At 49.2% G+C, this 14,108-nt stretch overlaps 1 protein-coding gene across 1 annotated transcript in view; it reads right to left on the reverse strand.

The window, feature by feature from the left end:
* Positions 1–18: 18 nt before the first annotated feature.
* Positions 19–14,108, reverse strand: part of EPS8L2 (EPS8-like 2) — a gene marked incomplete at its 3' end in the record, with an annotated part of 41,601 nt that continues 27,511 nt past the window's right edge. The window contains exons 13-20 of the mRNA XM_010156461.1: positions 13,948–14,063; positions 10,292–10,403; positions 9,137–9,244; positions 7,572–7,713; positions 4,641–4,824; positions 3,654–3,786; positions 3,235–3,299; positions 19–60 (exon numbers count right to left, since the gene is read on the reverse strand). Of these exons, the coding sequence (XP_010154763.1) occupies positions 19–60; positions 3,235–3,299; positions 3,654–3,786; positions 4,641–4,824; positions 7,572–7,713; positions 9,137–9,244; positions 10,292–10,403; positions 13,948–14,063 (902 nt within the window). The remainder of the gene's footprint in view (positions 61–3,234; positions 3,300–3,653; positions 3,787–4,640; positions 4,825–7,571; positions 7,714–9,136; positions 9,245–10,291; positions 10,404–13,947; positions 14,064–14,108) is intronic.

A 14,108-nucleotide genomic window follows, 5' to 3' on the forward strand; every position in this document is an offset into this window, starting at 1 on the left:
AGCGTGAGGCGTTCGCGCCGTGTAGAGCCCTTGAGGAAGGACTCGCAGCCGTCCCTCGCTTGCGTTAATCCGCCGCGGGAGTCAAGCGGGTGTTGCCTCCCTCGCTGTTGTGCCAAGGCTCGTCAGAGCTTGGTGAGGGCTCAGCAGGGCTCCCGCCGCTGCCGGGCTGGAGAGACCCCCTGAGCCAGCGAGGCACGCGCTCGCCTGGGTTCATCGCCTCAGCTTCGTTTAAGCTCTAGAGAAAGTGATCCTGTTAAGATGGTTGTGCTTCTGAAACTGGGAATGGGACTGGGCTGGAAATGTTGGAGCATCTGCCCCTTGGCCTTTAAACAGAAGCTCTGGATCAGGCTCTTCCCCTCATTTTGTCTCGTATTGCTTCAGTTGTGGAAGCTGCCCCAGTGATGTCCCTAAGAATATGGTTTTGTACGGCTTTCTCATGCTTTGCCCAAAGAGATGGTGATGGAGAGAGGCGTTAGGTTTAAGTCCTGTTTGAATTCCATGACTACGAAGGAAACGTTCTCATTGTCTCCAGAGCCCTTTGCCAAGGAATAAAAGTGCCTCCCTTGTACATCCCTTCCCTTCTCCTTGTTCTTGGGCCCATGTTAGCTGGTATTGACCAGGGCTGGGTGTTTACAGCTTACCAGTGCACAGCATGGTCTGGGACAGTATCTGCACGTGTAAATGCCGGGGTGTTGTCTCAGTTGTGTGTTCCAGAGGGAGGAGAAAGTTGTTCTTCATGATAACGAGGAAGAGGGTATTTTGGATTCAGCTGGTAGCTTTCCCAGCATTTGACTGCCAGCATATGTCAGATTTTCATCTATCCCTGTTTGCAAATGATTATCAGGGCTGTAACATCCTTCCTTTGAAGGGTAGTTCCCCAAAACCAAAAGGAAACGTGCAGTTTCAGACACTCTGCCATCTGTCTTGGACTCACAGTGACAAGTCATGAAAAGCCAGCCTGTAACAATCGCTTTTGGGTCCTGTTGCTTTAATTTATGCCCCAGTGAAAGAGACAAGAGTTATAACTTAACTATTTTAATAAATCTTACACAGTGCACGGTTATATTATTTTATCCTTCGTTCAATTACATTAATGTACAGTACATTAGAGCGTTGCCTGCAGGCAGTACAAATACAACAGATGCACAGCGCAGTCATATGGAAATTTTTAAAAGTGACTTCTGCAATAAGGTCTAACGATATATTTATTTTGCAAGATGCTCCTGGCTTTACAGACCTGTCATGTACGCTTCTGTCTTAACCCCAAGTAGCTATTATTCTGTGATTTGTTTTCCTTTATAGCCGCAGACAAGAATTGTGTCGGATTTCCAACCTCACCCGTTGTTTTTTATTTTCGCTTCAGAAACGATTTGGCCTCCTGCGCTTGTAACACCCCTGGTTTGCCAGTGTTTACACCTGCTGCCCATCTCCACCCTCATCCAGAGCCAGGGCTTCTCAGGAGGATCGTCCTCTTCATCCCTCCCTGACAAGGTGAGTGTCCTTTTGCGAATTCCAGCTGCTGTGGCGAGCCAGCTGTGACCAAAACCACGATCCTCCTCGGCAAGTCCCCTGCCTGCACCCTAATCCCGCTGCTGCTAGCAATGTCCTGTTTCAAGATTAAGAAATTGTATCATCCGTTAGAAATGGAGGAACAAAGCCAAACTTGAGAGGTGCATCCGTATAGCCGGGTGTTCCCCTGCCACAGCTGCGCAGCTTTTCCCATTCCATGTGCAAGGACAGGCCCAAGTGGTGCAGAAACTTGGGCACGTGCTCAGTCTTGAAAGGATGTGGGGACCATTCACATGGGTGTGCTTTTGTGGGGTCTGGGCCTGAATTCCCGTTCAACCCAAGGTCATGTGAGACTGAGAGAGGAAGACGGAGCCTGTGAGCAGTTCCTTAGATGTGTTTGCCATGCTGCATTCTTACCGAGCTGCTCTGTAAGTGAAACAGTGGGACAGATGCAGAGCGTGCCCAACTTGCTGTGGATGGGAAATCTACTCTGTGCTGGCTAGAGCTTTTAAAACTTTAAATTATTGATGCATAATTGCTTCATTATGTCTCTAGGGAAAGGGTTTTTTTCCTCATCCCTATTTATAGAGCGTACGAGGGAGGGGGCGTTTCACTGGATAGATATATCCATATGCACGTAACGTTAAGAAAAACAGGAAGTGAAGAACAACAGCCTCTACTAAATTAGATTATTTTTTTTCTTGTGGCCATTTATTTTCTATTAAAACAGCCTTTCCAAGTGTGCTTTTGTTTCTTGGATATTTAGGGAGCGTTTCAGATTGCTCTTTGCAATAAAAACGTGAAGGCGGGGACGAGCGGTGAGCACCCTGGGAAGGGCTTTAGGTGTGACTGGGTTGGGAGCAAACGGTAGGGGCTTATCTTCTCCTTGTCTGAGGCCGGGCTTTGGCAACACCGCAGCTTTCCGATACGGGATCAGTGCCGAGGTGAAGGGCTGCGCAGCCACCCCGCGCCCCGGCCGCTGCGTAAGCAGGGATGATCAGGCTGAGCTCACCTATCTGCAGATTCAAATCGCTTCAGTTGTCACTCGGATCCCACTCCTGCTTACGCAACGGAAGCCCGTTTCCACTGTTCAGCGCTCACTGGTGTATTTAAGGAAGCAGCCAGTCTTAGGTAACGCGTGTTGCAATTCAGGCTCGCCCAACGAGGGGACAGGAGGAGGACGGTGACTTGTCCCAGGGCCTTTGCTAGTGGGCTGCAGGGGGTATCTGCCACACAGAAGGACATGAAAAGTGGGGGAAAAGACTTATTTCCGTGGTGCAGACTCTAAGCATTCAGGCTGGCTTGCTGGGTGCCCTCTCGTCCCCAGCCACGCTGGTGAGGGCGTTGGGGGGAGGCACGGCCTTTTGAGAAAAGCTTTGCGGGGTCTTTTTTGCTTGAACCCAGCCACTGTCGTACGTTCAGACACGTGTGAATTCTGATCTGCTCTGATCGCATGCACATAAAATCTCAGTATAAAATATATAGTTATAAAAAAAAAATACTTCATGCAATATTAAAACACCTTTCCCAGTGGGACGTGGTCTTATTGTCTACCCTCATCACCAGTGTGCAAGAAAGTGTCGCTTTGATGGCAATTACACCGCGAAGTGTGGAGCACTGCTGCCTCTTGTCTGGACTGGGCATCATCGTTTTCATTCCCTTTTTCTGCACTACTACGACTAAGAGCTGAAATAAAGCAGATAGATTTTTTTTTTTTTTTAATTAGCAGAATCGATCCTTTCTTGGCGCCGCTTCATGATTTCTTGGAGCTCGGACTCCCCTCTGTTTTTCTAGAATGGAAACAAAAGAGGAAGTTTGAATTTTAAGTTGAAGCTGTGGTTGAATTACGAATGTAACGAATGCTGTAGGAGGAGAGCTAGTTTCAAAGGGATGAGTGACACTGGTAAGAAAGCGGGTTCGTTACTGGGCACACGATCTGCCTTACAGATCTGGGCCCTTTCGCCTTAAAGGGCTTCTCAGCATTTTTAGGTGGTGATTTTTTTTTTTGTTCTGTGGGTTGGTTTTGGGGTTTTTTTTTGTTTGTTTGTTTAAATTGTGTTTCTTAAACTGTCTGTTTCATGGGGCACCTGAGACTGCTGGTACAGGCCCCCACTCAGGTAGGAGTGCTCCAGAAAGCTGCTTACCTCCAGCTGGTTCTTCTCCACTGTGATTTTACTGTATACTCTGTTTCCCTCATCCCCACACGCTTTCTTCAACTCCTCCCTGTTGAGGGAGAAGAGCTGAGCTCCAGTGAGGATGCCAAGGTGTTCCACTGTCCTGGGAAGACACAAAACGAGGCGATGATAATTACGCTACGCGTGGTCTCTCACCAAAGGCGAGGAGTCGGAGATAAAAGGGCTCGGAACAGCCTCGCACAGCCCTGGCACCAGGACCGTGTTGCGTGCAAGGCCCTGGGGCTGTGCCAAGGCGGTGGCTGTTGCGTAACCCCAGCTCGTGGCGGGGATGATGAAAAAAAAAGGGTGAAGCCAGCTGGCACCCACCGTCTACCCAGCCCCACGGGTACTGCAGTGATTTCACTCCAGTTGCATCACATTTGGGAGCAATCCTGGAGCTCCTCTTAGCTCGCTGTGCAGAGTGTGAGGTGGAACGTGTAACCATGAACTGCCAGCAGCTTTTTGGTCCTTCCCTGGTGTCTGGGAAGATTTGCTAGCCATGGCTGAGGCTCTTCCTCAGATACACTTTACAACAGCTTCCCCAGAGACAGGCAGTCATCTGGAATTTGCATGTCAGGCTATGGGTTTAGTTAGTTAATTACTTTTCCCTAAGTTCAGCACTCTGGACTGGCTAACTGGGGCTGGACAAGCAGCGGTAGGACACTGCAGCAGGAGTTGTGTGAATAAGCAAGACCCTTCTGTTATTTGCAGCCAGTCATTAGGTCTTCTGCTGCACTGTAAGACGAAGTTTATTTGATAGTGTAGAAGAAAGAGAGGGAACGAGTCTGGGCTCTGAATGTCTGGTTGTATGGCCTGGATTTACTGTGGTTGAAATCTAATTCGCAACACAGGCTCTGTAAGTAAATGCAAGTGACTTGTAATCCACTTGAATGTTGGACGCTGGCCCCTACCCCACCCCTTTTTCAACCAAGGACCGACAGTTAAAGCCGTTCTTACTCTTTGCTGAATGACTTTGCCTCCAGCCAAGCTTTGACTTCTTCAGTGCTGGATTCGAAGGTGAGGGGCACAAAAACTTGCTGAGGTTTTTCCACTTTGAAATTCCTGTGAGGAGGCTGAATTTTATTGTTTGTGATCTTCTTGAGCAACTCATCGTTCAGCTCATCCATCTGATGAATAAGTTCTGGGGAAACAAGGCACAGGGTAGAGAATGAAATCAAGTCTTTGGTCTCAAGTTCAATTAAATTAATGTATTTGTGGGGAAATTGTAAAGAAGATCAGAATGTGGCTCAGCATTTTTATTAGCTCTGTAAATACACCAATTTAAGTGCTTACTTTTGTATTTCAATCCTAAAGAACAAGCTGAAGGGCTTTGTTAGAGCAACAGGTTGAGCGACAACATTTTGACCTTCAAACTTCCATCAGGAATGAATGTGCGAAGGGAGACGGCTGCAGGTTTGGAGGCTGGCAGACTGCTAAAGGGAGATGACCGCAGGTTTGGAGGCTGGCAGACTGCTGGAGCAGGCTGAGGGTGTCTCCCCTTTCCTCCCAAGCCAACACTCTTAATTTCCTTCAGCTTTTGGAACCTCGCTTGGCGCTCTGGGAGAAACCTCAATTTCTGCAGTTCTCCAGAATGATGGGGCAAAGGCATGGCACGAGAACTGCTAAATGCTCATCATCCACACAGTGACCGCCGAATCTAAAAAGCTGCTTAAGGGTTGCTTGCGGTGTGACTGTCCCCCAGGACAAGGGCAGGGCTTGCTACGAGCACTGCGTGTCGGAGGGTTTGGCCTCCTTTCTTCAGCAACATCCATTAGGGTAATTGGAGAGTCTTGGAACAGCTGCTGCTCTTCCTGGGAGAAAGGAAATTTCCGGTTCTGGTGTTGACCAGCTTTCATATAGCTCTGTTTTGTCTAGAAAAGTGCGTTCTCTCTCATGGTATATACGGACAGACTCTGAGCCGTCTCATTTAATAAGCATGTATTCCCCAGTCCATGTTTAACCGGGCAGGGATTGGCCTGGTGTGAAAAAGGAGAGCTCATATCTGCAGAGGCACCTGCTTTTAGCCAGCAGGAGCAAACCTACCTGTCAATCTGCCTGAAAATCCTTGTTCAGAAGCACCTACTGGGGTAAAGCATGTCATATTTGGCAAAATAACAGGAGGACGTTTTGATAACCTATCCTGTTCATCACACCTCGTTCAAAGGACAGGAAACCCTGCACCACCGACTGGCAGAAGTTTACTCAAGGATGTAAACCCTGATCTGTCAGGGTCTTTGCTTCCGCCGGTCCTGTCAGGTGGTGACGAGGGGTAGGGTCCCTTTTCTCTGATGTCTGGTGTTGCTGTTGTGTTCTTGCTTTAGTTTGTCACCTTCCTGTTTTTGAGTTACTTAGTTCCCTTTGGGCTACTGAAATAAGGAAATTGCCCTGCAAACCTAGCAGTGCGGGTGGGGAAAAAGCCTAGACCACGTGAGACAGCAGAGGTCAGGGAGGCCTGAGTAGCTGTGGGTGAGGTTCCCATCTTTCTGTGCCCCTGCCTTGCCGTCTGTTTTCTTCCCACTGCCCCTTTGCTGTTGCCTGATGTGGAAAGCCAATTGTGTGAGTCTTGGTTCTGAGCTGTAGCCTTGCTCCCTCTACTTTTCAGTCCTCTTGCTACTTCTAATAAGTAATCTGCGGACCCAAGTCCTCAGAGCTCCAGCGTTTGCCGTGCAGCTGAACAGCAGTGGCAGGAGGTGTGAACTGGGAGCGAGCAGTACGCATAGAACTCCAGTGACACACCATCTAGTGTCATTTTTCCATGAAACTCCTGAAGACTCTGGAGAATAACTCAGTGTTATTAACAGCTACGTGTCCGTGATGTTCCTATTATGTGGTGTTCTGTCATCCCAAACGGGCTCCTGCTTCCATGAGTCCATGGTAGCTGAAAGGGGATGAACCCTGGTTTTGTGGCCTTCGAGTGACAGCTTGCTACCAGTGTGTGCAGGGTGTGATAAGGGGGTGACAGAGCAGGGCTCCCAGACTGTCTCGTGCTCTGTGACCCTGCATAGCACGTGCAGGGTGAGAGAGTGAGGTGAATCTCCTGTTTGGCAGATCTGCTGGCTGGGATTTCTCTGAAACCCCTTGAAGAAACAGGCCAGACGGATGCTGCACATATGGCAGGAGACAAGAGCAAAGGAAATGGCCTCAAGTTGTGCCAGAAGAGGTTTAGATTGGATATTGGGAACAATTCCTTTCCAGAAAGGGCTGTCAGGCACTCGAACGGGCTGCCCAGGGAGGTGGTGGAGTCACCATCCCTGGAGGGATTTAAGAGATGGGTGGATGTGGTGGACTTGGCAGTGCTGGGCTGACGGTTGGACTCGATGATCTTAAAGGTCTTTTCCAACCAAAACAATCCTGTGATTCTATGAAGTGAGGGAAGAGGATTGACCTGAATGTGGGTGACTGCTTAGACAGACTTAGACGTGTTGGTGGGGAAAGGACACTCTCTTCTTGGGAGGAGGAGGGTTGAGGTGATCACCCTTTTGCCCTCCTTGCCCCAGGCTGCCTGGGAGCCTGTGGTGTCAGCGGTGAGCTCCTCAGAGCTGCTCTTGTTGGCTGTTGTGCTACCTGGAACTTCTCTGCACATCTCCAAACCCACCGTTGGTCTGTTGCTTATCACTGAAAGGGGCAGTGACTCCATGGGGGGAGCCTTTGGAGAGGGAACATGCCCTTGAGTAGCTCTGGTTACACGCAGACGGCAACCGAAATTGGACAGAGCATTATGGTGAGAAGGAGGGAAAACACCGGGACAGAGAGCGGGCAAAAGTGTGTGCTCACAGGAACCTTTCAACTGCGTCCTGAAATGCGAAGCCGCGGTGCCGAGCTCTCCGGCTGCCTGCGGCTGCCACGTGTGTTGTAAAAGGCACCTGGAGCGCGAGGTGGGACACGTACGTTCTTTGGCGTCCTGGGGAGAGTTGCGCGATAACATTTCGCTTCCCCATTTATCCCCCGCGTAGCTGGCAGGTAGCTTGTGAGTTGGGCTGGATGGCCCGTATCCCCTGGGGCTCAGGTCTCCTTTGTACCTCTGGTTAGACTAGGAGATAAGAATAGGAAAAAAAAAAAGGTGTAAGAATTTATTTTTTTGGCCATTTTTCATTTTCTTAAACTTTTTGCCTCCCACCCACGATGGCAAATTGAGGGACAAATTGCCACGTTCTCCCTGTGCTGATCTGGGGTCGCTCAGCTGAGGCTGATGTGCCCTCAAGTGGAGCTGCATGGGAAAAGCTAATTTTTGGGGTCTCATAGGAACGAGCGGAACCTCAGCCGAAGGTGGAAGGCTGCGTGAAGGCATTTATTCCCCTCGAGAACACATCACCCTCAGCACACGGAGGGGGCTGGTGTGTTAGGCTCGTTACTGCTGCTGGGGATGGCCGCTCCGCATGCGTGACTCTGCCCTTTGGCCTTTTGCTATGCGGAAATTACTACTTGTAGGACTTCCTCAGAGATAGAGAGCAAGGGAAGCAAAAGGATTTTTGTATGCTTTATATGTTTTCTCAGCAAACAGAAAGCCCATGTGAAGCTAAAGCATCGCTGCCGTAGTAACTGGATGGGGAGTTCCTGCTGCCAAGTGCCTGGAGCAGCCTGGAAAGAGGTTTTTGACATTTGTTTGATTAACCTTCTGTCCAGAGGCCTGCTGGCACACCTTATGCTTTGCCCAAGCTGTGAAATACCAAAGTGGGGAAGCAATTCCGTGCTTCCTTAGGGCACCTACAGCTTTCCAGCTCCCCATTTTTGCAGTGCAAGCTGCTTGAGAGCAATATTCACTTAACAACCGCTCAGAGGGTGTTTCCAGCCGCCTCCACTCCAGTAACTTGTTCCTGCTGCTGGGCTGAATTGGGTGAGGGAACTGACTGTCTTTAATTTACCCCCCAACACAAATTTCAGCATTTTCGTGGCAAAACGTGCTTTTAGGGCTGCGTTTGCTCTTCCACCCACCACTACACAGCCCTGGGAGCAGCAGGGTTTCGCAGCAGAGGAGGTGGTAAACCACAGGCTGAGAAGTACGTGGGTTTAGGGGGAAGGCGCTGGCAAAAGGGGGAACTCTTTGAAGCCACCAGCAGCTGTTTGGGGACACCCCAAGGTGACACTGTTTCTGTTGCAATGAGAAGGCACAGTGCGAGGCTTGGGGTGGGTGTCCCTTGGAGCTAGGATGGCTTAGCCTGTCGCGTGACCCTGCCTGCCAGGCGCTGTGCTCAGCATCTCAAAGTGGGAGAACCGCATGGGGCTGCTGCGTAGGCCTTGTGCGGGGAGAGGGAGGGTAAGAGTGGCAATGTATGAGAGTTTTATTGTAGGAGGCACCGGAATCTCCAGGATCCTGTTTTGTCTACTTGTGAGGGTTCATCCCAACTTCTGCACAGCATCCTAACAAATCCAGGGAAGTCTAATTACAGGATTATTCTTGGAAGCTGACTATGCCTGGCAGCCAGCTACCAGTTAAATATCACCTGACTACAGACCTGTTCGAGCTCTTCCAGTTTCACCACATCCAGGATGTTATAAGGGACGTAACCAGCCTGCCCGCTCCGGTTGAGCAACTTCCACCACTGTTTATTATCTTCCAACACCTGAGAGGGGGGGGAAAAAATTCCATTTGCTGGTGAGAACATCATATTTGTGGCATACACAAATGGCCCAGCGTGGAAATAAACCACACGATAATGTGGAGTTGACAGAACACCACCATCGAGGCCAGGAGCTGGCAAACACACCTCTTGGCTCATTCGCGATTCAGGACCCAAGCTTTCCTGAAAAGCGTTGGATCTTACCCTACCAATGAACAGGAGAGCGTCTTGGGGGGCAAACAGCCCTGGGGTGCGGAGGGGCTCCTGGTTTCTACTTAATTTGCCTGTTTATCCATATTTTTTTTTCCATTGGTGTCATTTTGCATGAAACAAAATAAACGAATTGAGAGTCGCTCCTGCCAGAGATGCCGGGGTGTTGTCACATAACTCGATGGCGTGTTACGTCATAACACATAATCACATCATAACCATGACGTGGTGGGGACGCTGCCCGCGGCTGAGAGATCTCCCACCGCGCCTGCCTCCCCACTCCTTTCGGCAGGCTGCTTTTTATCCCAAACTCATTTTTTACTTCGTTAGTTTGAAGTCATCTCCCCAGAACGGATGAGCTTCGCTGGCAAGACCCGCACACGCTGCTGGCTGCATCTTTGGGCAGATCTTTTCCTACAGTTAGTGTGCAGACCCGGTCATGTCCCACATTTTCCAGCTGCCACCTGTACGGCGGTCAGGGAAACGTTAGGAAAAAGGATGTTTTCATAGCAAATAACTCCTCTGCGGGGGGGCAGTTGCAATCATGATCGTAGGCCCAGCGCGTGGGTGGGCAGCATATTACTACAGTGACTTGTTTTCCTCCCTCCTGATTGCTAATTAAGATGTGAGTGATGTGTTTCAGCTGTGGGAATGAGCCCATGAGGTGTCAGCCTGCTCCGGCTCACAGGTGAAGCTTTAGATTTGAGCAAAGCTTCCTGTTAGCGCTCAGAAAAGCCCAAGAAGCAAAAGGAGTTGGCACTTGCCAGGTATCCTGGAATTTCTGTCGTGTTCCTGGAAAGGGGAGGAGGGCACACCTTTTCCCCGAGCACCTTCACGTACCTCCAGGATTTCATCCTTCAGCACGGAGAGTTCGTTGGCATTTCGTGCAGTGAAATCGTAGCGGATTTTGGCATATCTCTTCGGCGGAGCCATTCCTTGTGCCTCAAAATTCCTGCAGATTACAAACAAATGGAGTTTTAAGGGAGGCCCATCTGATAACTAGGGAAACAGAGGTTGGCAGGGGTGGTGAAGGCTCTGATCCAGTGCAGGTGGAGGGGTAACTGTGTTTGTGCTAGGAGGGGGCAGTGCCTCTTTACTACTTCATTTTGAGGAAGACTTCCACCCCTCATTTTAGTGAAACAACCTGTGATTGGGGCAAAAACCACCTGCTGTAGGGCTCTTTGGTTAGTGGCTTTATTGGGGGATGCGAGGCTGCTGCTTTCAGGGGGGGAGAAAAGACTTCTTTCCTGTCCTTTGCTGCAGCAAGGCCTGGGCAGCCTGACAAAGCCCAGAGAAAAGGCGCTGATTGCTCCTCCAGTGAAAACGAAGTGTGAAATGATCAGTGGACGTGGCTGCCCCATATGCCAGGGCAGGGAGAAGCAGGCACCAGCACCGGGGAAAAGGCTGTTGAAAACGAGCGTAGGGAGAACTGACTGGAAATCTGTGGGTTTTTTTCACCAGGCGATGAATGCTGAGCTACTGAAACGGAATTCTGCGGCTTTTCAGGAAAAGTGAGTTTGACTGTTTCTATTCTAAGACATTTTGGGGGGAAGAGGAATGTGTTTAAGTATTTTGCTTGGGAATTTCTGACCTGAGACTATATGGCTTTCAATGCTGAACCTGCTTTTCATTTGGAGAGGGAAAATAAACATGGATGATTGGAAAAAATGGTAAAAAAAAGTGGAATGAACGATTTCCTTTGACCCAGATTGGAAAAAATGGTAAAAAAAAGTGGAATGAAAGATTTCCTTTGACCCAAACTGAAATGGTTTATTTTTTCATAGTTTTTTTTTGCCTGGCTTAGGAAAATTTTGCAGAGCTCCTTTCTTTCTTCTCCAGTTAAGGTGGGCGTTGTGTTACGTTTTTAATTCCGAAAATGTCTGCAGTGTGGAGAAGCTGCCTTGCCTTGTTGTGCGAGGGCAGGTAGGAATTATTTGAACGCATTTTGTATGGATCTCTCTGCTTATGACTTGCGACCCGCACAGCTGCGTGAAGCAGAACAGTCCTGGGTGCCCTATTCCCAGTGGGCAGGTTCTCCTCCAGTTCATGCCAAGTTCTGTGAAGCCAGTGCTTCCAGCACTGCTGAAACTGTGGTCTGTAGCCTGATGTTTCTCCATTGCTGAGCTCTTGGGGTCGGTCGGTGATTTTAAACCTGCGATCTGGGGAAATTTAGCTCTTTGTGGATCTGCTTCTGAGGCATCTATATAGCCTGAGCGTGAAAAGCAAGCCCATTGTGCTCAGTTCACTTCACTGTCTTCACTAGGTAACTTATGGTGGTCTGAGAAAGGTCGAAAGCACTGGTTCTGGGGGTCGATGCCATGCCTGTGGCTGCGGTGCTGTCTGTATGGCTTGGTCTGGGACAACTCTGGGTCTCGTTATGTGCAATACATGTTAAGTCTGCAGCGGGGCAGAGCCCGGAGCAGCCTCTCAGTCTTGAGTCCAGCAGTCAAGAAAGGGAGTGGGTGGCCTTACCCAGCAGTGCCCTGAAGGCAGGGAGGAGGAGGAAAGCTGGGTTAGGTAGAAATGACTTCTGTAGCATTCCAGCAGGTAAATGAGTCACGAGGAACGTGGTGACAGCTGGGGGAGGTTGAGGCTGATGCGTACTTGGCATGCACCTAGGTTTTACACAAGTGACCTTGGCTGATTATTGTCGTGTTGCCTGGGGCTTTCGTGACACTTCTGCAGCCGAAAGCCCTGGTGTAAATAATAACACTGATGCATGGGTATTTTTGTTAATATAGGGTTGTTTGGTTAGAAAAGTAGCTCAAACTACCCTGAAAAAAGCAGGAAATCTGTGTGTCCCAGGTCTGGGATCCTGGCAAATGTGTGCACAGGCTTGGCTGGCAGGCTACTGGAAAGAAGGTGTCTAAGCACATTCGCAGTTCTAACGGCACTGAAGCAGATGCTAACTTTGATGTTTTCTAATTAAACGTTATCCGTAAGGAAAACTTGCTGTTGACAGTCTGAAAAGTAGGTAAAAAAGTACAACACTTGTCCCAGGGGAAATGAGATCCTCATCTACCCCTCTGAGTGCCCACACTGCAGTTAGACTGGGTGGTGTCTCAGGGAAATGGGCACCTTGGTAAAAAAGACTCGAGACTTCTATTTGTAGTTGCTGTGTGCTGACACTGGCAGGTGAAAATGATCCCTTACGTGTGTTATCTGCCAGTCACTGAAGAGGACTAAGATGTTCTCATGTAAACTAAGTTCTCCTTATTTCTCATAACCTCACTAAGAAAAATGGAATTGGAGAAGAGAATTTATCGTAATTCTTCACCTACACCTGTATCATTTTATGGCCCCATCAGGACTTCTGATGGGGTGAATGGGAAGAATAAGTTATTTTGCTGATATAATTGGACTTTAGGTATTTCACTGTGAATTTGAACTTTTCTTTGTAGTAGAAGAGCTTATAAATCTTTTGGATTAGAACACAAACCCATGAAAAACCAGGCTGGCTTGAAGGTTTTTTCCCAGTCTAGAGCTGGCTACAGCAAAGCGTGCGGTTAAGTGCTTGGTGGGTCTGGACTTCCAGTCTTTAAAGATTTAAAGTTCCTAACTTCGTGTCAAATCACTGCAAAGAGGAACATGGCAGGGAATTCATGTGCAGTTTGGGAAGAGTTTGTTGAAACTCAGATCTCGGGGAAAATTTCAGAGCCCGTGTAAACAATGAAATCCTCTAAATTTTGAATCAAAAGTACTTTCTTAAAAAAATTTTATACTGCTGAGGAGTTGGTGATAGAAAACTAGCAGCAGGGCAGAGGGTTTGGTTAAATTGTGAAAGAACCACCTTTCCCTTGGAAAGCAGCTGGAGGGGGGTGGCCTGGCTGGTTCTGGGTTGAGAACTGAACCTTCCAAGACCCCTGAGGAAAGGGCAAGAGGGTTTTTTTTCTCCCCATTTTCTGGATTTATCTCATTAAGAAGAGTTGTTTCAAGCCCCTGTCCCTTTCCTCTGGGGAGATGGGTGAGAGCAGAAACACATTCTCGTTTTATTCAGCCTCTAATAAATGTTTTTCCCTTCGGTTGTGTCTAAACGTCAAAGGAGGAGCTGCTGCCTCCGTTAGAAGGGTTTCACGCGGTGCTGCTGAGGTCAGGCTGCTCCTTGCCAGCACCGCGGCTTCTTGCGTGTGCTCGGATTCCTCCTCCAAGCAGGTTCTTCCCGTGCAGCCCGTGGTGAACGCGCGGAGAACACGCGCAGTATCTTTGGCACATGGCCTTAACATCACTTGGGGCTGATCGACTGGAAGTCAGTCAGTATTTCTGCCTTGTGTGGTGGAACGCACTTGTGACCCCTTTCCTGCCGGGGATTAAAAAGCAGGCAGCGTTTACGTGAATAATCCCTCACCTGATCGTTGAGTTCTCGTTACCAAACCTGAATTAATAACGGCAGGGAGTTATCTACCAGGATGCCAAACCACCCCGGTGTCAGGATACGTTGCAGCGGGCATTTAGGAGGTTGCGAGGTGGGAGGCGAGGCGCCGTGTCTGATACGTTACCTATTGACGTGCTGAGTTACGTTCTGTTTGAAGGCGTCCACCGCTTGTGTCTGATCGGCGGGCTGGCCGCGCTTGAGCGAGGAGTTACGGTAAGGATATCCGTTGGCTGATGAGAGCTGGAAAGGTGAAAGCGGCATCAGTGTTATCAGGAAAGGGAAAGC

This window comes from Eurypyga helias, unplaced genomic scaffold, assembly GCF_000690775.1.
Source record: "Eurypyga helias isolate BGI_N326 unplaced genomic scaffold, ASM69077v1 scaffold2098, whole genome shotgun sequence".
Lineage (NCBI taxonomy): Eukaryota > Metazoa > Chordata > Aves > Eurypygiformes > Eurypygidae > Eurypyga > Eurypyga helias.